Raw genomic sequence first — 22,807 nt, 5'->3', positions numbered from 1 at the left:
GAGAAGGGCCTCTCCCACCGATCTCAGGGGGCGACTGGGCAAATATGGATGTAAGCACAACCCAACTCGCAGTACTCCAGATATTTTGGAATTAAGATCTCATCAGCCTGTAGCCAGGATAGCCAGTGGTCAGAAATTCTTGAAGTTGTCATCCAAATGGTGGGAGGCCAACAAAAACAGCTTGTTGTAGACAGCTTGTTTATACTGACTCTTGGAGGTTTCATGGAGGAGTCCTTTTCTGCCTCTACAGGTATTGAACATGTGGTTTGAAACTGAACTGCACTTGTCTGCCATGCATCAAAGTGATTGTATATTTCTGAAGGTCCAAAGGTCTTTGTGTGCATTATTTAACCCTATAGGGTATCTCATTATTCCCCTGTTGCAGATTAGAATAAGGTGGCTGAGAAAGAGTGATTTGCACAAGGTCACATAACAGGTCATGGCAGAGGTGAAGTTTGAACAGGTGACATCCTGGTTTGTAGCTCAGTCTCTTATGCCAAAGAAGAGTTTTGAGTTCCTCATATTATCCAGTCTTCTTGATTTTCTTTCAACATGCTTCAGCCTGTGATTTGCCAGTGGAAAGTGCAAGCAAATCAGAGTATGAAGGGTCTTCAAGGGTGGTTATTCCATAGTAATTGGTGGTAATTAAGTAATTGAGCAATGAATAGTACTATTTCTGCATTGGGGAGAGAACTCTTTTTATCTTGTATATCTTTACTTTGACACTTTTGGAAAAAGTACTTTTTCATACCCAGTATACAGAAGGCCTAACTGTGCAGAGTACCTTCTGTATAATGAAACTAAGAGTCATTGTTAACATCATGACCATGCACAAAATAGGCAAATCTACCTGCTGATTGCTGGGTTTTTTGCAAAGAGTGCTGCTGGGCTAGGTAGATTGGTAATAATAATGATGATTACTGATAATGCAAGTTAATTTCTCAAACAAGAATTTGTAGCTAGTGTCACTTACTGCCTTTTACTTGAATCAGAGGCATCCCCTGTCCCCAGGCAACTGATTGCAGAGGTCATTTTCCTTCCGTCATGGCTAGTGCAGAAACAAGGCAAGCTGGCAGACGATGGAATGCTTTATCTCTTCTGTGCTATTTGCTCTCCTGCATAGAATTCCTAGCCACCTGTCGCTCCTGGAAAAATTGTTAAATACAAACCTGCATTAATCTCAGAGATCTCAGATGTACTTTGTACTTTATGTTGTTGCTAGAAAAAAATTAAAGCCATCGATTACGACGGGGTTGAGGGGTTGTTGTTTTTTTTGAATACTCAAAAATGTTCAGAAGATGTCAGAAGATGTATGGGGGTATTAGTGTTGAAAGTGGGCAGATGGTCACTTTCAACATATGCTTGCTCTCTCTCAATTGGTAGGAACAGGCCTTCAGTGATACTTACTTCTCATTAAGTATATGTAGGATTGCATTTTAAGGCAGCAAGTCTTTGCATGCCTATTAGGAAGTAAGAGCCATTGAAATCAGCAGAAATTGTTTCCAACTAAGCTTCCATAGATAGCACTAAAACATACTAGAAATGTGTCATCAACTAACCATTCTTAATTTTTCAGTTTCATGACCAAGTGGCCACCCAAAGTTCTGCGAACCAAAACAAATTCTTTGTAAATGTAATTGCTGCTTACAGAAGGCTCTTCTCCCAGCCTCCCAAAGGTAATTGTTGCTATATAGTAATGATATAATGCATCTTACATGCTATTGTCCCTTCTTCTTGTGGTGTTACAGTTCCTGATGATGATAAATTTTAGTGTTAAGTCTGGGTAGCAAGAGAGAGAGAATTGAAAATGATGGTCTGTAGGGCACAAACACAACACAGAGAAAAGGGGATGGGGAGGGAAGGGGAAATATTCAAGGGAGCTTCCAACAGACTTGGTGTAATGCCCCTGGCCTCTCATCGCACCTCCATCACGACAGCCTGCAGGATGGTTGCTGATTCTGACCAGTGAAGGAGGAGGCTGATGAAGGTGGGCAAAACTGTAACAGGAAGAGACTAGAAGTGCAGCCCTAGGCAAGTTTAGACAACTCCCATGTCAGCTCCCTGTCAGCACAGAACTGCACCCTGACGGTACAAAATGACAGAAAAAAGGCCTGTTACGTCCAGCATTGCCTCACATTTTTCCTGTCTAAATGTGTATAGCTCTGCACTCTAATTGTTCTTAGTAGTTTTAAACTTCTGAAGGTGTGTAACTTACAATATATACTCAAAATTAGTGATCTGCAGTTGTTTATGCTGACATTATGTAATTTTCAACCATCATCTTTTCCAGGCTTCTGCTTGCTTGCCTTACTTCCACTGTCTAAATATTTCCCTGCTCTGTCCATACAACTTCTTTGATGCAAACACTACAAAACCACTCTCATCACTGGGCTCTTTGAAATATGCCCCCTGCTTTGTCATGGGTCAGTCAATTATTGCTCCTCCCTCTTCCTTTCTCAGACTTCACCTTCCACCTAAGTTATTTTTTCTCATGGAATGAGGAAGAGCTCTTCATTTGAAAAATTATATGAAGGCACAGACAACAGTTGCTCTGCCTGCGTCTTTATTTGTACCAAGATTCACCAGAGATTAGCCTTGAAGTTTTTCAGAACCAAGACTGTGTCCACTCATTTTTGAAGGAAAGTGTTTCTCTTCATGTGCAGAGTTGGATTAGCCTTGTGAAAGAACAATAACAGCTTAACTGGACTGTTGCACCCTCTCAGAATTAAAGATCAAGGCTTATAATGGCATGGCTTTCACACAAACCTGAGACCCAACACTTCACTGTTTGGAAATTAAGCACCACTACTCCACTCTCTTTTCAGCATAATGTGTGATCAGAGAACAATCTGCCATCAAAATCTACTCCCAAGTTCCCTATTCCCTTTCAGTAGCTTCTCCTATGTTCTTTTCAAATAGGAACATTCTCTTTTCTTTGCCTCTGCTACAGGCTACATTTGTGGTTCAACTGAGGAATCTGTTTTCAGTACCAAGTCTGAATTCTGAGAATGCAGGTCCTTTTCCCCTTCTGTTTCCCCTAGTTTCAGCTACAAAATTCTTCCAGAAGTAAAAACAGTTCTGAGGAAGGGTTAGGCATACTTCAGGTTCACCAAGATGAGACAATCTAAAAAATTATTTTTATGGAAGCCTAAACTCTTAAAGCTAAACTGTTTAATTTTGACCATGCTCAGGTGTTCTGATATATAGATGTATCAACATACCCATTTCTCCCTCCCTGATGCAGGGCTATTTATGGCAAGACTTTACTCCCCCAGGTACAAGACAGTATAGATAACTTTGTGCTGCCACTGCTTTCTTTTAACAGGATTTGAAAAATATTTTCCGGATGGGAAGAAACCTAACGAATCAAAAGGTCTGGAGGGAAAACCCAAAGGTAAAAAGAAGTGCTTTCATTTGGAGTCTGTATGTAGCATAAATAATAATTTGGCATTTATGTTTCTTGACTATTCATGAGCACAAAGCTTTGGTTACTGTTCTTGCTGTATTCTCAGTGGAGTACTTGGACCACAGGAGGTGATAATGAAAAAAGTAATTATTCTTTTTACAGTGATTTCCTTTTATCTTCTTGTGCTGTTACTGCATTTTAGGTGTCTGCTTTCTGTGTTTTGGGTCTGACCAGCATATTCAGCTTTGTCCAATGGTTGCTATGTGGGCACTTTAGGGAAAGCTCTATATTGACTAACCCTGTATAGGTTTCCAGTAATTATTCTTATATTTCTGGGTGCTGAAGTATGACTGTAAGCAAAGAACTGACTGTTCTGTATCTCAGTATTAGAGTGGTGGTGTAGCAGTTAAGTGTGTGTGACTGAGACTCAGGAGATCCAGGCTGTAGTCCCCACTCAACCAGGTAGCTCCCTGGATGACTTTGAGCCAGTCAGACTCTCAGCCCAACCTGCCTCACAGGGCTGTTGTTGTGGGTTAAAAGGAGAGGGAGAAAAAAAATGTAAGCCTCCTTGAGTTCCTTGGAAGGGGAAAAAGCAGGATGTAAATATAATGAATCAAATAATAATAGTATTGGAAAGAAGAGGGCAGGTGACGTGGAATGACATAAACTGGATGAACTTGTGGGAAGCCACAACTGTCTTTTTCCCTGGACAACTACACGGTTGTTCATATCTTAATAACTATGTAGAGCTAGATAAAGACGATTAAGGCTAGAAATGAGTTGAAATGCAGCATGGAACATCTTTCAACTGAGAAGTGTAGTCTATGCATAAATCAGTATCTGATGTCCAGAATGTTTTTTTCTTGAAACATCCCGACATAACCAGTTCACATCAGAATATCATCCTTAGTTTTTCTCACTGTGTTTTGAATTGTTAGACAACAGTAAGGTTCCCCAATTTATGACTTACATGGTAAAACATAGGTTTTAATAAATTATTTTACTAGCATGTTTCCTAGATGCTCCAAGGTATTCATTTACATTTTCATAAGCTAAACAACAAATCATAGCAATCCTGTGACTTGCATTGAAAAAATAACTGCTGCTACCCCTTCCCCTGGTTTCTTGTAGGGTTTCTGTTGCACCATTTTGGATTTGCCTGCACTGTGCTGTCAGCATCCAGTAATGCTGGGATACACAGAGCATTTCAATATAATGATGTGTAGGACATTTTACTAGATGTTATGGGAGTGGGATTAGCTGGACAATGGCTGTATTGTAGGCAGCCATGTGTTTGCCATAACATCTAATCTAACTCTTTGGGAACAATCCTGTGGTCCCCAGACATCATCTTGGTGAGGGGTGGGGATGAGATACTCTGGATTCCCAGGTTCAAGGTCACAAACAGAGCTCCAGGCTCAGCTGGGAGTCTGCTCCAACCCTTTCTTACAGGCAGTACAAAAAGAATGCTGCCAGCTGCTTCTCTGAGGTTAGGAATTCAGCCTCATAGATGAAATAAAGGTGTTCCAGTGGGTTGGGGGAGAGGGGTTTCTGCTGCCTTCTGCTCTGCATAGCATGTCCATCAGGCTACAAGTTTAGAGACTCATGGGCATCCTGACTGGATTTTATTTATTTTTATTTATTTGAGATATTTCTAACCCGTCCGATCACTATGCGTCTCTGGACGGCTTACAAACAAGGATTGCACCCTTAAGGATTTGTTTTGTTTAGCCATAACTCATATAGAACCAACAAAATGAAGGACTTTAGAATGATGATCTTACCTCCTCTAAACTATTGTGATTTTTTGTAAAAACAAAAACCAAAACTACATAAAGTTTTTTGTTTTGTTTTGTGTTTGTAGAAATGAAGCAAGAAAATTCCCAGCAGTCTTCCAGGACTGGCGGTGGAGGAAGTAGTGGTGGTGGAGGAGGGAAAAAGGGAGGCAAGAAAGAAGATGCTAAGTGGTGGTCCAGATTACAAAAGGTCTCTGTTTAGCTTTTTGGAGGTCACTGGCTGTTGGCTTTCTTTAGCCTGAATCGTGGGATTAAAACCAATGTTGAATGGAACTTCCGATGTTTAATGGAAGTTTTATTATTGTCTGTGCACACATATGCATTCATCCGTCACTGCCCTGTGGGTCCCCCAACCTTCCAAAACATATTTGGGACAAATACAGAGGACTGTCAGTGGTTACCATTCCAGTGGCAGATGGCCAGGATTGGACCTAACCTGTGATTCTGTAATTCACTAATTAAAGGACCTTTCTAATTTCAACAAATGATAGATTCTTTACATACCGGGAATGCTGTTTACTTAAATGCTTTTTCAGTACATTTTCCTGAAGTACAAACCTTAAATTATCCTGCAAAAATACATAAATTCTTCGCTAGTGTGATGAGGTCATTGTGGCACTTACCCTGCATCCTATATGTTGTCCAGCAATTTTCATTCACTTCAATAGTGAATGCAACTCAGCAAGTAGATCTCTTTTCACATGTGATCAGTTGTCTCTGTAGAAGTCAGTAGGAGAGGTTTCCAGTATGTCCCTTCTGTTGTGGGTGTAAAATAGAAAATTCACAATCTTCACATTTGAAACATTTGTCTCTACCTTTGTCTTCACGTTTTAGGGTGAGTTTCCTTGGGACAACCAAGAATTCCGTGTTCCTTTAATAGCAAATAGTATTTTCTGGAGTGCTGTTATATATTACGTTTTCTTGAAGAATTTTGAGAAAGAAATAACATGGAAAGATTTTGTCAACAGCTACCTTTCCAAAGGAGTGGTAAGTAGCACTGTGGGAACCTTCAGGTGAACAGTAACTTCACTAAATAACTTTAGCATCATTGTGGCTGAGCAGAAACAGGCACAATACTGAACTACTGGAAGATAGAAAATCTGGGTCTAGATTTCCACTGATCTGAATTTAAATTAAAGGAAGAAGGACATTATAGCTTGTGGTTATAATACGTATTCCAGAAAACAGAGTACTGCTCTAATCCTTTGTGGCGGGGGTCAAACTAGATGCTGGCCCTATTAGAAGATGGTCCAAGGTGTTTTGATTTCCACAGCTTCTTTAAGGGCTTATTACTATTTACTTAAAGCATTTCTATCTTGTCTTTCCACTAAAAAAAAAAACAAGGTTTTGGGCACAATGGCAGCATTGGTTAAATAACTCCTGCTTTGCAGGAATATGTGTTGTGCATAAATAGTTTCCTGAAGCAACCTGCAAATGCAGCTTCCCTAAGTTGTTATTGTATCATCAGAACCTGGGTTATCAGTGAGTTAAACAGTCTCAAGTTAATGATAGTTTGTTATTGGTTAAAAGGGCTATTTAATCTTCAAGTAAACTCAAATATCTGGCTTTGGCTTTCATGGTAAGAACCTACAAGTGTGGCAATCATGGTTTGTTGTAGAAAATTGGAAGTGGCTCACATGAGCATGCGTCCACACAGTTCATGGTTGAATTAACTGAGTGACATCTGAGTGCTGAGAGAGGCCTGGGTCTACAGGCAGGCAGTCAGCCCATCAAGTCCCCAGCCAGATACCCTTTCCCTGCGACAGTGAGGTGAAGGGATAAGCAGCAAGGAGCAGGTGCAGGCAGGTCTGGGGCAAGCAGTGCAGGAAATCTAAAGAATGGTGGAGGGCTTCATTTATTATTTCTTGTCATTGTGGTGCCACGTTAGAGCTTTCCATAAGTAGCCATGTACATGAAAGGAACAGCTGGGGACCCTTCGAGGTACAGAATGAGTAATGGCCTTGCTAGGTCTTTGTTCATTATCCCCCGCCACCCCCCCCCCCCCAGTTTTCTGTGTGAGAATGTGCACAGCCTGTTTTTGACTATTTTCAGGGAGTTGAGACCCATTTGTGCTCCTTTTTTAAAAAGGGGGTATGTGTTCTTCTGCAAACCTCAGAGATTCCGTATGTATGCATGGAACTGTTTTGGCTGCATTAACATTGACAGTCAGTCTTGCACTTCACAGATAGAGAAAATGATAATTATATTAGACATGAAAATAAGGGATCAAGGCAGTTTCAGATTTTTATCAGGGATAAGCAGCCTGATCCTCCCAACAGGACCAGATTGGTACCCAAGATTCTCTTATACCAGTATTGTTTGGGTGGGATTGTGTGCATAAGTCAGAGCCCTCTGTGCACTTAGTTACATAGCAGAACCTAAGTTCAGAAAAGGGCCTGTTGCATGCACACTGAAAAATAAATAATTTTGATAAAAGACAGCTGGGAAATATGGCCTGGTTACTTGTGATATTCATCGATCCATGTCTTTAAACTTCCTTCATCCCCAGTTGGGTACATAAAACATGAGAGCTGTGATTTTATTTAAAGCTCAAAAGGCAGAGAATGCTGGACACTCACTTCATTCATGAAGACCATTTCCCCTATTTCATGCTGTTTTTCTCCTAGCTGACATTTTTCTTTTCATATTGGAAATTCACAGCGTGTATGGCAGGAGGGTAAGGGGAGGAATGACCTTAAGGGGTGAACTGCAAGAGAAAAAGCATCATCCCACTGGGGAAAGGTTCAGCTCCTTGACACCATTTTTGCACTTCAAATTACCCACCAGAAATGTGAGCAAACAATAATGAGAATGATTTATCCTTGCGTTTGTGTTTACGTAGGTGGACAGGCTAGAAGTGGTGAACAAACGCTTTGTTCGAGTGGTCTGTACCCCAGGAATGTCTCCTATTGATGCGGTAAATAGCATTTTTCATTTGGCTAAATACATTAAGGGGTTAAAACTTTTTTGGTTGTGAACATTCATTTAAGTTAAATTAACATTAGACTCATACATTAGATGATTCACTGTGGCTGGGGTCTGTCTCCTTGCAAATAATAACAATGGTTGTTGAATGGGGTTCTGCAGAAGGAGGTCACCCAAAGAAGATTGTAGGAATCTCCACATGCATTTATTTATTTATTTGTTTGTTTGTTTAGGCGACTTCTATGCTGCCCCATTCACCGAAGCCTCAGGGCGGCTCACAAACCATAAATAAATATAATTCAATAAAACAATATAAATTAACAATATAAATTAATCTGTGCTCATTAGTCTGTGCTCATTTAAGACATACTTATATGTGATTTTTTTAAATAATAATAAGATTGCCCCAAGGCAGTCTGAACTTACACAATAGGTGTCTGGAAATGAACAGAAGTTGTTTTTCCAGGAGCTGAAATGTGACTTTCTGTCTCATTTGATGCTTGCCCTAGAACCATAAACCTTAGTTTCTCAACCAAATGATGTTTAGACATACTGAGCCTAATGTAGAGACCTCCATGATGAAATCGAAATGCTCAGCCACCTTAGACCTCCTTTCCAAATGTCTCCTCTGAAGCTGCTTGGCAGGTCCCCTGCAAAAAATGTGGCACTTCAAAAACAGCACTTAATGTAACACAATTGCTGTATTTGCATATTGTGCTAAACCGTAGTTTAGCGTAGGGTGCATGAATGGGCATAAACTGCAACAAGACTCAGGTTTGCATACTTCACCCTCTATGCATCCTTTATAGTCAGGATTAAGAATGCAACAGTTATTGATGATGGGTTGTCCTATTGCCTGGCATGGCAAATTGTAGCTTATATAAGCTGTGGTAAGTTCAAGCAAGCCAACTTCAAACTATGGCTTGTTGAAACTAACCATAGTTAATGATAACCACAATTCCAGATGTGCTAGACCACAGCTCCCATAATTCTTAGCCACCAAGAACGTTGGCTATGATGGCTAGGAATTATGGCAGTTGGAGGCCTCTTCTAGAGGGCACCAGGCCAAAGAATTTTCTAGTTAACAGAAATCCTTTAACAGTGATGCATTTGGCCATTCTAGCATTCATGAAAATGCCTATTGCAATCGTTGGAGTTCTTTTCAGTAGTAAGTAGAAACAATATAATTAAACCCACCTGTTAAAGCTGTGGCTCCTAACCACAGCTTTCTCTGTGGTGGCGCCCCATCTATGGAATGCGCTCCCCAGAGAGGTCCGCCGGTGCTGTCGTTATTTGTTTTTCTGCGCCAGGCTAAGACCTTTTTATTTAAAACTTACTTTAACTGTTAATTATTTGTTAACTAGGTTTTTTTTTTTTTTTAGCCGAGAATGCACTGGGGGGTGTTATTTATTGTATGATTTAGTACTTCTTTATTTTATTACGTCTGTATTTATTTATGTGTTGTGAGCCGGCCCAAGGCTTTGTTGCGATGGGGCGGCATAGAAATGTTTTAAATAAATAAACAACCATATGTGTGTATTGCACCTGAGTTAGTGCTTGATGTAACCTCCTGTTCCTCTGGAATTTTTTATATGTCTGCCTGAGATCAATTTAAAACTCTGAAGTGAGGTTTTGCTTTTACAGAAATATGTCTGGTTTAATATTGGGAGTGTGGACACCTTTGAACGGAACTTGGAAACAGCACAACTTGAACTGGGAATAGAAGGGGAGAACAGGATACCTGTAGTGTATTCAACAGAGACTGATGGGTAAGCATTTTCAATTACACATAGTGTAATGAAATCAGTCATAGATTGTCACCTTTAGTTTAGGCAATGTTGCTTTTGTGCAGTAGTGAGAAACATCAAGCTCAGTAGCCAAATCTGGCCCTCCATGTTCCTCAGAATTTATTTTTATTTATTTAAAACTTTTGTACCCCATCCACCACTGACATCTCAGGGCAGCTTACAATAAGGAACAAATAGAGTAACAAAACAAACAGAGCATCCATCAAGTCAAGATAAAAAAACCCAGTTAAAACCAACTAAACATTAAAATTATGGGAAAATAAAAAGGTTTTCACCTGACGCCGAAAAGAATAACATATTGGTGCCAAGCAAACCAATCTGGGGAGCAAATTCCATGCCATGATCCCCTTTCCCAACCACTATTCACTTGGTTTCCCAGTGTTTGGGTTTCCCCCATTCTAAAAGCTTGAAATGCCTACGACTTAATTATCAGCAGTAAAGGCCTTAGCGAAAACTGGTGTTTGCTTTGGTGATTTTGTCTTTGCCTGCCCACTTTGCCTGTAGCTCTACCTACTACTGGGATATCCCCCAAGTCTCACTCACATTGAATTCCACCCGTGGGCTCAAAGAGGTCCCCTGGCCCTTCTATAGAGCCTCCTAACTTGATCAGACAGAGCATGGAAACAGGCAGGGTTTGGAACTGAAGGAAGGGGACAAAGGAGAGGAGAAAGATGAGCCCTTGTCTTGTCTGGTCCCTGACCCCATGACATGGCATCAGGGCAGGAGAGCTACACAGTTAGAGGGCCTGCATAGATTTAAGAAATTAGCCTTCTCCGGAGGACCCACCTAGAGAGATGGAGCCCAGCGTTACTGAAAAGGAGGGTTCTAGTTTGGGTTCAACAAATCACTCTGTTTATGCTTAGAGCCTAGTCTTGTAGTGACTGTAGCTTGCTAGTTATGAATTGTCAATTGAAAGGTATTTTGCAAAGGGACTCTGTGTTGTTTTGGGAAGCTTGACATTAATAAGGGGAAAACCAGCTCCCAACAAGCAGGACAAAATGGGAAGAATGTATGTTTATTTTGCCAAAGCACGGTGTGAGAGGGATTGTGTGCCGCTGACTGTCCTTTAGGAATGCCTACCTTGTACAAGGAGATTTGTAGACATTTAATCTTAAAAGCATTAAATTTTATAGGAAAAGGTATTTTCAGTGCTATGGTAACAAATATGTGTTGTCTAAAGAGCTCAGTGTGATAGCTATTTTTAAACAGCTATTTGAAAGAAGTGGAAACAAGCAAGTGTGTTGTTTCTTGTTGCTGAATTGCTCCTGCTGCACCCAGGCAGAGTTAAGTATTCTAGGGACAGCCAGTCCTTGGGTGCTTCAGTGTAATGTCCAAATAGAGAAGTCTGGGTTATTGGAGGAAGAGACAACCCAGAGTTAAAACCCAAGAACAAACCATGAAGTATAACTTTGTGTTGTCCCTTTCCAAATAGTCCAGATTTCCATATTAGGACATCATGCTAAACAACCAGAGAACACTCCGGGGACAGCATGTGTGTTCACTCCCACTTATTCTTGGCTACCTGCTCACTCTTATTCACATAATATCTGAACATGATGGTGATTTCTTAAAGCCAGATCTTGAAAATTAATCCTTAACACAAGTTAAATTAACATTTGCACACATTGTATTACAAATCAGAGGGGTTTTATGAACAGGTTGCTGTTGTTAACAGGACAGTATAGTTTGCTTCACTAAGGGCAGTTACTCCTAAAATGCAATTACAATTGTTATTTAAATGTCGCTTTCCTCCCACTAACTTCCAGCTTTTGCCTCTGTTTTTAGTTCATTGCTTCTGAGTTTGCTGCCAACACTCCTCGTAATTGGCTCTTTGATGTACGTTATAAGAAGAGGACCTCCTGGATTGGGCCGAACGGGACGGGGAATGGGTGGACTCTTCAGTGTGGGTGAAACAACAGCCAAAGTCCTAAAAGATGAAATAGATGTGAAGTTCAAAGACGTAGCTGGCTGTGAGGAAGCTAAACTAGAAATAATGGAGTTTGTTAACTTTCTGAAAAACCCCAAACAGTATCAGGATCTTGGGGCAAAGATCCCAAAGGTAAGACATTTCAAGAATAGAAGCTTATTATCTCAGGAAGATGAACATTCCTCCCAGTGATCCTTATGCTGATTGCTATTCCTTTACTGCTAAAAATAACAAGGAAACAGCAGCCCCATCCCCTGATCTCAGCAGGCAACGAAATGAGGCTTAAATCTCATTTCGGGGGTGGAGGGGTATGCTGTCCCCAGCCCACCACCTATATTTCCATGTCCCTTGGGTATGGAAAAAGTTGCCAGCTCCGTATTACAGTATCTTCCACATGAAACATCATGAATAGTGGATAAAATGTATGTGTGCTTTATAAATTTATCACAAAATATTCCAAAGTTATACTTACTTTACCTTGCAATCTCATTCAAAATGTGTGTGTATAGCATTTAAATGATGCCATGTAGAATTAGATTATTTCAGATTATTTCCTGAAAATTCTTATATTTTGTAATGGGAGTGTTGCCCGTTTTTATGCTTTGCTAAAACACAGCTCCAAAATACTTAATTCATATCCCTAAAATGAATACTTAGTCTTATCAAGAAAATACATCATGATCTTGAGTATATATAGTTGCAGTTTCACAATTAAGCTTTCTTGTCCTGCCTCACTCCTTTCAGGGAGCCATTCTGACAGGACCTCCAGGCACAGGGAAAACTCTTCTAGCTAAGGCTACAGCGGGAGAAGCCAATGTCCCTTTCATTACAGTCAACGGGTCTGAATTCTTAGAGATGTTTGTCGGCGTGGGTCCCGCTAGAGTAAGTCTATACTGTGCTCCGTTATTGCCCTGTCGGTTGTTAAAAGGACACTGTCAAGGTTGGTAGGCCAAAACTTGATCATGCACTAAGCTTCAGTCATTATTCAGATTAAAACTCCCCCTATACCTCATTCTGTTGCTAGGGATGGTTATTGTTTCAGAGCTACGAGTATCATTCTCTGTCACTATTCTGGGTCACAATTATTTGCTTTTTTGGTATTTGATCATGGCAAGGGCACTGAAGAATATTTTGTGCCTGTTATTCTATACCTGTATATACCAGGAGGGCCAGTAGATCTATTTCTTGTTTGCATATTTACAAGAAAAAGACTTGAGGGCCGAAACAGCAACAACTAATGTTCTAAGAGCACTGCACTTTGAAAAAGCTAATACTGGGTTAAACATGCTTTAGGGAAGAGCAGTATTTCTAAGAAGGTGTCCTATAAAGAGTTCCCTGTGCAGTGTGCAATCACATTAAATAATTTCTTTTACAGAGTAACCTCTATTGCCCACCATGGTTTAATTTGCTTATGAGGCTTTGGCACTGCGGGCATTATTTCTGTGTTGCAGCTGTTTCTGAGACTTGTGCTGTCATGCAAACCCAGGCAACATGGGTTGTTTAAGAACTGATTTTCAAACAGCCTTTGTCCAGGTTCAGAAGACATGGCAAACCATGGTAAACACACCATGGATAGCCAAAATGGCTACCCACACACACCACAACCTACTTTAATGGTGTGATCCAGTCAAAGACAAACTAATTAAAACATGTGTTACCTTCATGAAAGGAAATACCAATGGCTCCAGTGTTTCTAGCATAGTGACGCTGTAACTTGACTGCTTTTACTCTAATGCTTTGCTAATTAGCAACACTCTTGTCTTCACGTTATCCTGTGTAGTATTAATTCACTGTCCGTGAATGGACTGCCAGATGTTGAGCTACATTAGCTTGCCTAAGGCCATTTTAAACATAAGTTTTGGATAGATACCCCTTCTGTGAAAAACATCCCTGCTTTAATGCATGGCATAGCATATGAATACAATTGCAGCTTCCCACTAAGTGTACATAAAACAAAATAGACATATATAATAATCACTGATGGCAATGTATATGAATGTTGTGATGTTGTGCATGGTTCTTTTCTGAAGTGGTGTGTGGGGCATGTTCTATTTAATGTGGTCCTTGTTCTGCAGCAGTAAAAGAACTTGAACTAAGACATTCACAATTCACAGTCTAGGTCTAATTATTGTGCATTTGTGGATTGTTCTAGCATAGGACATTTGTCTCAAGTTACTGACAAATGAATTATTTTAAAAATGTTGTAAATATGATGTAATATATTCAGTTTATCTCTACATGATTGAAAATGCTTTCTGTTCCCTTGCAAAGGTTCGGGATTTATTTGTTCTGGCTCGTAAAAATGCCCCTTGCATTCTCTTCATTGATGAAATAGATGCAGTGGGAAGGAAGAGAGGACGGGGTAATTTTGGAGGGCAAAGTGAACAAGAAAACACACTCAATCAACTACTAGTAGAAATGGATGGTAACTATATAGTTTCTTAAATCTTTTGGGGCATCCTGCTAGTTATTTATCAGAGTGACACTTCAGTCTTAAATATGCCCTCTAGAATGGCTTGTATTGGTACCAAGCAAGTTATCTGTGAGCCGCCCCGAGGCTTCGGCGAATGGGGCGGCATAGAAGTTCCCTAAATAGAATAAAATAAATAAATAAATCTGGAAGGGACAACCAAAGGTTATAATGGAGAAATACAACAGATTAAGTGATAATTAAATTATGTGTAGTAGCAGATGCTAGTTAGTGCTGTCAGAACTATTTAATCAGTCATGTAAATTTGACTTTAGTTTAACAAAACCAATTCTTAGTCCAGAATACTTCCTTTTTTATTTTTAAACTCTTTACCCTTAATTTGCTTAATTTTCCATACATTTGAAATAAACATCTTAAATAATGTTCAGGTATCTATGTTTCCTTTCTTTTTAGCTACTTGAATAATTTGGTTACTAGTGTCTGAATTTCAAAGTGAATTTAAAGATCAAAATACCTACTGTTTGCATTAGTAAGAAGAAAAAGATAATTTTACTACCTTTTTGATAATGTTTCATGATAGTGAACAATCATAGTTAAACCAGCTTTCTGCCATATTGGTGTCTATGTGTGTGTGTGTTGTATCTTTATTTCTAAAGTATACTAGAATGAAGCTAGCATTAGTTAAATGCATATGAATGGACATTTAGGTGATATTTATTGATAATCAGAAGGTTTAAGGTAGAAAAATAGTAAATTAATTTTTCTGGGGCAAAATCCAGTGTTGTGTAAGTAGACTTTTGCTTACACAATAGGACTTTCCTCACATCCCTTCTCCTCTGCTTTCTCATGCACTCCAAAATCTGCTTACAAGAATTCCCCGACCTTCAAAACACATTTTGAAAATGGCTATCTGAAGTTTTTTAATAGTACTACACAACTTTCAATCTAATGTATTAACACATTATGCCATGCTTAACCCTAACATAAAGTGACGGTACATTCTAAGTCAAAATTCTTCCTTGCCACAGATTTGAGCAAGTAAGTCTCTCTGACTCTTTCCCAATTTCAGAGAGCAATTTCTATCATAAAAATATTTTGTAAGCTAGGACTTGTAATGTGTGGCCTTCCAGTTGTCTGACCTGTATCATATTTTGCATCTTACTTCAACATTGTCTGTGCTTACCAGGGCTGATGGGAGTAGTAGGCCAAAATATGTAGCATACCACAATGTGATTACGCCGTTGTAGGCAGTGGTAATGCTCATTCAGGAATTTAAACATATTTGGTACTATACTGTATTGTAAGTGTCTTCATTACATAGATTAGATTGTAATAGTTATGCTCCTATTTCTCCTCCTTTAACATGGACTGTTTCTCTTTAGTTAGTGAAATTACTGCAGTTTGCACAGATATATCTAATGCCTACCTGAGACAAACCAAACTAAGTTGGAGAGTATTTTGATACACTGTAACTACTGCATAGAAGAAAGAATAGCCATTTCTCTGATCAGTAGAATACTTCTGAACTAATATGCATAAAATTTACTGGGGCTTTTTGGAAAATAATACATTTGCTAATACAAAGAGTAATATTGAATACATTCATTTTATTTATTTTTTATTCTTTTTACAGGTTTTAATACAACAACAAATGTAGTTATTCTGGCAGGCACCAACAGACCAGATATCTTAGACCCTGCACTTTTGAGGCCAGGACGTTTTGATAGACAGATATTTATTGGTAAGCTGCTGCCCATCCTGGTAGACAATTTTCACTCATAAACACTGACCTCAGAGTATGAGAGCTATCAGAAGAAATAGGATAGAACCATCAGGTGCCTTTAACACCTTAAAAATGGCTAAGCAGATTGCTTGTTTGAAAGGTTTCTCACACTAAAATCTATTCCTTCATGGGAAGCTAGTGTGTGGGAAAGAGCCTAGGTAAAATCTTGTCTCAAACTGCAGTCACTCGGACTAATAAAAAGCATAAATGTTTGAAACGTATTTTGCTTTCTCATTAAATGCTTCAAGGACCACCTGATATAAAAGGAAGAGCATCTATTTTCAAAGTTCACCTTAGACCCCTGAAGTTGGATACTAGTCTGATTAAGGACAATTTAGCACGAAAACTTGCATCACTTACTCCTGGATTTTCAGGTAGGTGTAACAGGTACAGGTTATAAGAAATGCTATTCAGTGATGAGAGGATGGTGATACTGTTGTCTTTAAGCTTTACTGTTTAGAGTCTTAAAAGAAGAAAATATTTTTATGAAGTTAGGTACAAAGGAATTGAATTTACTCCAGCCCTCTCAGCAAATGTCTGTACTGGCTCCTGAACAAATCCACATTAAACTTCCATGCTTAAGCCCAGCTTGACTGGGCAGTATTGAGTACCCACCTGACTGTAGCCAATAGCAATATAGAACTCACTCAAGTCTTGCTGTTACCCTATTCCTTGTCCACCTTTATGGATGTTTTTTGGTTGCATTTGATAACAACTTTGCAAAAATAAGTCTAATGCCCGTCTGCACACCTTCTTGTTTATTCTGTCCCTTTCATCATTGTTACAAAAGTGATGCTACAATCTTTTTGGGTCGGTTAAGGTAGCACTATGGTGCCCCAAGGTTAGGAAGAATAGTGGACACTGTTGAAGCATTTTCTTTTCACCCTTCAAATGTGGAAAAGGAAACTATGATTGCATATCAGTCCATCTGACGCTTTTCAGCTCTTCTTCTTAGTCTTCCAGATCAAGGGTAATGACATGCTTATGTGATAGAACCATATACGTATTTTTCCCAAGCAGGAAAAAAGTGCACTGGTGTTCTTTAAGGCTTAGGGAAAATTGTTGTATTCTCCTGGCATGAGGCTGCTACTCAGCTGGGATCTACTTTCAGCAGTTGGATTTCATCCACAAACTTGGCAACTTCACTGCTAACTCCTAATTCCAGATCATTTATGAACAGGGTTGAAAAGCATTTGTCCAAATATAAAATCCTAAGGTACCCCAATGTTTGCATCCCTCCATTGGGAGAAAATTACTGTTCATTCCACTCTATACATTCTGTTCTTTAACCAGTTACTGATCCATAAGAGGACCCCCACCATACTTTTATTCCATGGCTGCTCAGAATCCTTGGTGAGGGACTTTGTCAAAGTACTTTTAGAAGTTCAAGTAAACTGTGTGCTTGTTTACTAACACTCCAAAGAACTCTAATAGGTTAGTGAGACAGGACTTTCCTTTGTGGAAACCACATTAATTCTATGTGTTTACTGATTCTGTCTTTAATAACCCTTTCAAGCAATTTACCCAGAACAAGCATTAATGAAACTAGTCTGTAGTTTCCCAGATCTACCTGAGGATCAGTTTTCTAAAACAAAAATTTAAAAATGGTTTTACACTGGTCATTCTCCAGTCCTCTGCTATGGAGGCTGATCTTGGGAACATACTACATTTTTTGGTAAGAAGATCAACAATTTTATATTTGAGTTAAGAACTCTAGAATGGGTATGATTTGTGCCCAGTGATTTATGAACTTTCAGTTTATCAATAAGGTTGAGAATGTAATCTTTTGTCATGAATATCTCCGCAATTCCTGAAACACCCCTTTCTAAATACATCAGTTCAGGTTGTTCTGTATCCTCTGCTGTGATGACAGGCTAAAAAATAATTCATTCAGCTTCTCTGCAATCTTCTTATCCTTCTTTAGTGCTCCTTTGATTTCATTATCATCCATTATCATCTCTGTTTATTTTCTTATGGTATTTTTAAAGAATTTTGTATTGTTGGCCTCAAGTGGTTAGCGATGTGCTCCTTAAAACGTTTCTTTGCTTCTCTCACTGTCTGCTTGCATCTCCCTTATGCAAGTAGGTGCTTCTTTTGTTTTTCTGATTTCTTCAAGGAAGTTCTTCTCTAATAGTTTTTTTGACTCTACTTGTTAACTATGCTGGTAACTTCTTGGGCTTCATGCTACTTTTCCTAACTTGTGGTCTGCTTACTAACTGTGCCTCTATTGTGGCTTTGAGTGGTCTCCAAGCATTTTGAAGGGATTTAATCCTCTTGAGTCCCCACTTCAACCTCTTTTTTACCAGTTCCCTCATTTTAATAAGTTTCCTCTTTCAAATTCAAATGTGATTGCATTAGACTTCTTAAAGTAATCTTCTCCCTAACTGTATGTTTAATCTGAAAACACTTTGGTCACTGTTTCCTATTGGTTCAACAACATTTACATCCCCTATTATGACCTGGCCACTCCCACTGAGGATTAAATCCATGATTGCCTCCCTTCTGGTTGATTCCATGTTCATTGTTCTAGGGCACAGTCATTTAGCACATCAAGAATTTTAACCTCTTTGTCAGAATTGGAACTGACATTTATCCAATCAGTGTGAGAGTAATTGAAGTCACCCATTATTATAGTGCTGCCTCTGTTTGAGGGTCCTTGATTTCATTTTGTATCTCAGTATCACTCTGAGCATTCTAGTCTAAAAGATGATAGCATATTCCTATGACTAAATTAATTTTGGAGCCAGGTAGGCATCAAAGTTTGATCAGCTAGTGGTAAGAATTTGTTTTGCAGGCAATTTACCTTTTAACTTGAAATAAGTGGTCATCCTCTTGAAATTAGTGACAGTTTTTTATCCACCTCCTTTTTAGGTGCAGATATAGCTAATGTATGCAATGAAGCGGCCTTAATTGCTGCAAGACATCTTTCAGATGCCATAAACCAAAAACACTTTGAGCAAGCAATTGAACGAGTGATTGGAGGTGAGAAGCTCCATTATGTTATTATATTTCCAGTCATGTTGCAATTCATTCTTTCATACTTAAGATTGCTTATTTTCCAGATAATTTTTAACTTTTTTACTGTATAATAATCTGCTTTAGTTTACTAAGTTAAAGAGGGAAGCTTCAATCCTTGTAATTTTTTTCTCATTACTTGTGGTAGTCTTTTATGCATGGGATGTGGGAAGAAAACACTTAAAAATTTGAAAGCCACATCATAGGCTGCTCATTAACACCAGAATGGAAAGATATGCACTGAAGTATTCAAGTTGTTTGTTTATTAATCAAAGGGTTGGAAAAAAAGACACAAGTATTGCAACCAGAGGAGAAAAAGACAGTAGCATATCATGAAGCTGGACATGCAGTTGCTGGGTGGTTTCTCGAACATGCCGATCCGCTTCTAAAGGTATGTTGTCTTGCTGTAGCGTGGGTGTAATCAGGTGACTTTTTGCCCATGCATGTAGCCCCATTGCTTTTCCCTTCATGGTGCAACTCTTCAAACCTGGATGCCACTAACCATAATTTCCTATTTCATATAATCTGTTATGGAAGCAGGGAACAAGCCACAGTATCAAATTAATTTCAGACCATGTCTTGTGTCACCTACGTATATTCCAGTACTTAGGATATAGCTTGACCTACTTATTCCCCAGTTTGTGGCTACTGGTAGCTGTTTCTTATTTGTACATGTCCTTGCAGAAATAATCCACATTGTGATCATACGTAGTGCATTATGCTGTGATCATACATAGAATATTTAGGTTAAGTATCTTAATTTCACTTCTGGTACAGGTATCTATTATTCCTCGTGGCAAAGGTTTGGGTTATGCACAGTACTTGCCAAAAGAACAATATCTGTACACCAAAGAGCAGCTGCTTGACAGAATGTGCATGACTCTGGGAGGACGTGTATCAGAGCAAATCTTCTTTGGAAAAATTACAACCGGGGCCCAAGATGATCTAAAGAAGGTTACTCAGAGTGCATATGCTCAGGTTTGTATTTCCTGCACAATTCTCTGAACAATTTTGTAGAATAGAAACAGCTGCACAAGGTTATTGTTGTACACTTGATATTTATTTGCTCAAAATATACACTTTACACTGTCATCGTTTCATAAATCAGCTGAAAGATTCTTCTAAAATCTAATATATACAAAAGATCAAGGGTGAAGCCTTGGCTCCTGTGCCCTGATTTTTAAGTTAGGAGTACTTCTTTCCTCATGAAAAAAATAAAAATTAACATGCAGAAATTGCATGAAAATATTACCATTTTAAAGCATTAATAATACCTATTAATACCAATATCAATGCCTATTATTATTGAATTCCTCATGTTTATTGAATACTTTAGGAACAATAGATTTCTTTATAGGCTTTTAAAGGAATACAACTATTGCCAATAGCTAATTTTGGCTTCATATTAAAATCATATCAGCAATATAGTATTAGATCAGTTTTGACTGTTAAGGTGAAATTATAACTAGAATAAGGTCTTCCTACAAGTGTGTCTTTAACTTCTTACAGGAAATTGTTCAAGTGTATCTATTGTGTCGTTCAATCTTCAGATTGTTCAGTTTGGGATGAATGAAAAAGTTGGGCAGATCTCATTTGATCTTCCTCGGCAAGGAGACATGGTCTTAGAAAAACCATACAGTGAGGCAACTGCAAGATTGATAGATGAAGAGGTGCGGGTGCTTATTAATACAGCTTATGAACGGACGTTGTCTCTCCTAAATGAAAAGAAAGCAGAAGTGGAAAAGGTACGTGCTAACTTACCATTTTTTAAAAGTTTGCAAGGTTCTTGTATCAATATGTTGTCAAAACAGTGTTGCTCTATAAGCCTAGAATAGATTCAGAGTTGACCCTTCGCAGACTGAGAGAGGGACTCAAGTTGCCACAGAGCATCCCTGCTGCAGGCTAAGTGGTGATTCTTTTCCCACAGAGCCACCTCATACGCTATTCTAGAGAGGGTCCACCAACCCTTTAGAAAATATTTTTTGGGAACGTGAAGGACTGCACGAGGAATGAAATTAAACCAATAGCCTTCCCTAGGATCATCTACTTCGTAAAACCCCATTCAACTATGGACCCAACCTCATAAATGTATTAGCAATAGGGCACAATGTCCACTAATTAGAATGTTACGTTCTTTTTTGCCCTTTGTTAGATTTATATGGAATGGCCCTAATTACAGTACAAAAGCTCCTACATTTAACTCTGCTTAAGCAGGGGTTTTCCATTCATGCAATTGATATGCATGTGTGGACTTTTCCCTGACATCCAAAAAAAGGGGCGGGGGAGTCTTTGCTCATACATTGCAGAATGTGTGCACTTGACATTTCAGCTTAAAGGCAGGGTACAGTTGATGCCAAAGTGCCTTGTATCATCTCCATTGGAATACCTTGTTAGTAGTAATCTTAGTGGTGGGTGCTCACAGGATGCTTGGTCAGCAGCCAGCATTTAAAAAAGCCTACAGCTTAATATAATAGCTGTTATTAGCACACTGTTTGTGATAAGTGAAATGTTAAAGCCTAGGTTTTGTTTTTCATGCAAAATAAGTCAAAATGCATTCTGTACACTGCATTGCATGACGTGTGTGCATCCATGTTTTTCCAGGTTGCTTTACGTCTCCTGGAAAAGGAGGTGTTGGATAAGAGTGATATGATTGAACTGCTTGGCCCCAGACCATTTGCTGAAAAATCAACTTATGAAGAATTTGTTGAAGGCACTGGCAGCTTAGATGAAGACACTTCACTTCCCGAAGGTCTTAAAGACTGGAACAAAGATCGTGAGAAGGAGAATGAGGAGACAACAGATGAGCAAATAGCCAGACAGATTACAGGAGACATGCCTTTTTAGTGTTGAAATAGGGTGGTGTATCTGAACTGACACTGTGTTAGTGTTGTGCACTGAAAGAGAGGGGGAAAGAGTTCTGTCTCCTTTAAGAACGTGCTGTTTGAAAATCAGCAAGCCTGCAGAAGTGGTGGAGCCATGAAGATTTTTGTTTGTTTTACGCAAAGGAGTATTCAAATTCTGTCAAATGCTGCATTCTAAAACAAAAAGGTGGAGACCTAACAGGCCTATACTGAGCTCCCTGCTAGCTTTCGGATCCATTACCTGAAAGGTGTAACTTGTGTCCATTACCAGATACATGTAAGCAAATATAGAACTTGAATCTAGGAGGGATAATTTTAAAAAAATCCTCTACCAATGCTGCCTCCTTGCAAATTAGCATGCAGGAAATGATTGCTGACATGTACCTGGAGTTCAGATATTTTGTGACATCTCTACTGTTCAGTGGAAACATTACTTCTCTTTTTATTTAAATGTATCTCCTCACTTTGCCATTTGGAAAAAAAAAGCCCCCCCAACCTGTGCAGGTATCAGTGATGGAATCAAAAATCTGCTAAAGACCTTTTCCATTAGAATTATGGGTCATGGGCTACAATGAAGTATAAAATCTAAATTATATATTGCAGTTTTAATAATGGGGTTTTTTTTTTCTACAGGAAGTTGTAAGATAGTAAACCTATGAATGCATTGTATTTTGTAAATACAGTTTGGAAACATTCAATAAAAGCACTGCACTGTGCAATGACAAACTATATTACATTCTTTGTGTAGTTATAAAACAATATATTAGATATGTAATAACTGGAATGTTTGGAGTTGTAGTCCAACAGCATCTGATGGGCTAACAGTTCATCTCTTGTCTTCATTTCCCTTTGCAC

General features: G+C 38.9%; 1 protein-coding gene across 1 annotated transcript in view; it reads left to right on the top strand.

Annotated features, from left to right (window-relative positions):
* Positions 1-22,681, top strand: part of AFG3L2 (AFG3 like matrix AAA peptidase subunit 2) — a 23,578-nt gene extending 897 nt beyond the window's left edge. Inside the window, exons 2-17 of the mRNA XM_044426334.1 lie at positions 1,577-1,676; positions 3,326-3,394; positions 5,271-5,392; positions 6,037-6,189; positions 8,045-8,119; positions 9,772-9,896; positions 11,721-11,994; positions 12,607-12,744; positions 14,134-14,287; positions 15,927-16,034; positions 16,325-16,450; positions 18,948-19,058; positions 19,367-19,482; positions 19,869-20,069; positions 20,642-20,836; positions 21,693-22,681. Of these exons, the coding sequence (XP_044282269.1) occupies positions 1,577-1,676; positions 3,326-3,394; positions 5,271-5,392; positions 6,037-6,189; positions 8,045-8,119; positions 9,772-9,896; positions 11,721-11,994; positions 12,607-12,744; positions 14,134-14,287; positions 15,927-16,034; positions 16,325-16,450; positions 18,948-19,058; positions 19,367-19,482; positions 19,869-20,069; positions 20,642-20,836; positions 21,693-21,935 (2,310 nt within the window). The 3' untranslated portion in view covers positions 21,936-22,681. The remainder of the gene's footprint in view (positions 1-1,576; positions 1,677-3,325; positions 3,395-5,270; positions 5,393-6,036; positions 6,190-8,044; positions 8,120-9,771; positions 9,897-11,720; positions 11,995-12,606; positions 12,745-14,133; positions 14,288-15,926; positions 16,035-16,324; positions 16,451-18,947; positions 19,059-19,366; positions 19,483-19,868; positions 20,070-20,641; positions 20,837-21,692) is intronic.
* The last annotated feature ends 126 nt before the right edge of the window (positions 22,682-22,807 follow it).

Source organism: Varanus komodoensis, unplaced genomic scaffold, assembly GCF_004798865.1.
Source record: "Varanus komodoensis strain SLA01 unplaced genomic scaffold, ASM479886v1 scaffold17, whole genome shotgun sequence".
Lineage (NCBI taxonomy): Eukaryota > Metazoa > Chordata > Lepidosauria > Squamata > Varanidae > Varanus > Varanus komodoensis.
This window is presented reverse-complemented; position numbering and strand designations above follow the sequence as displayed.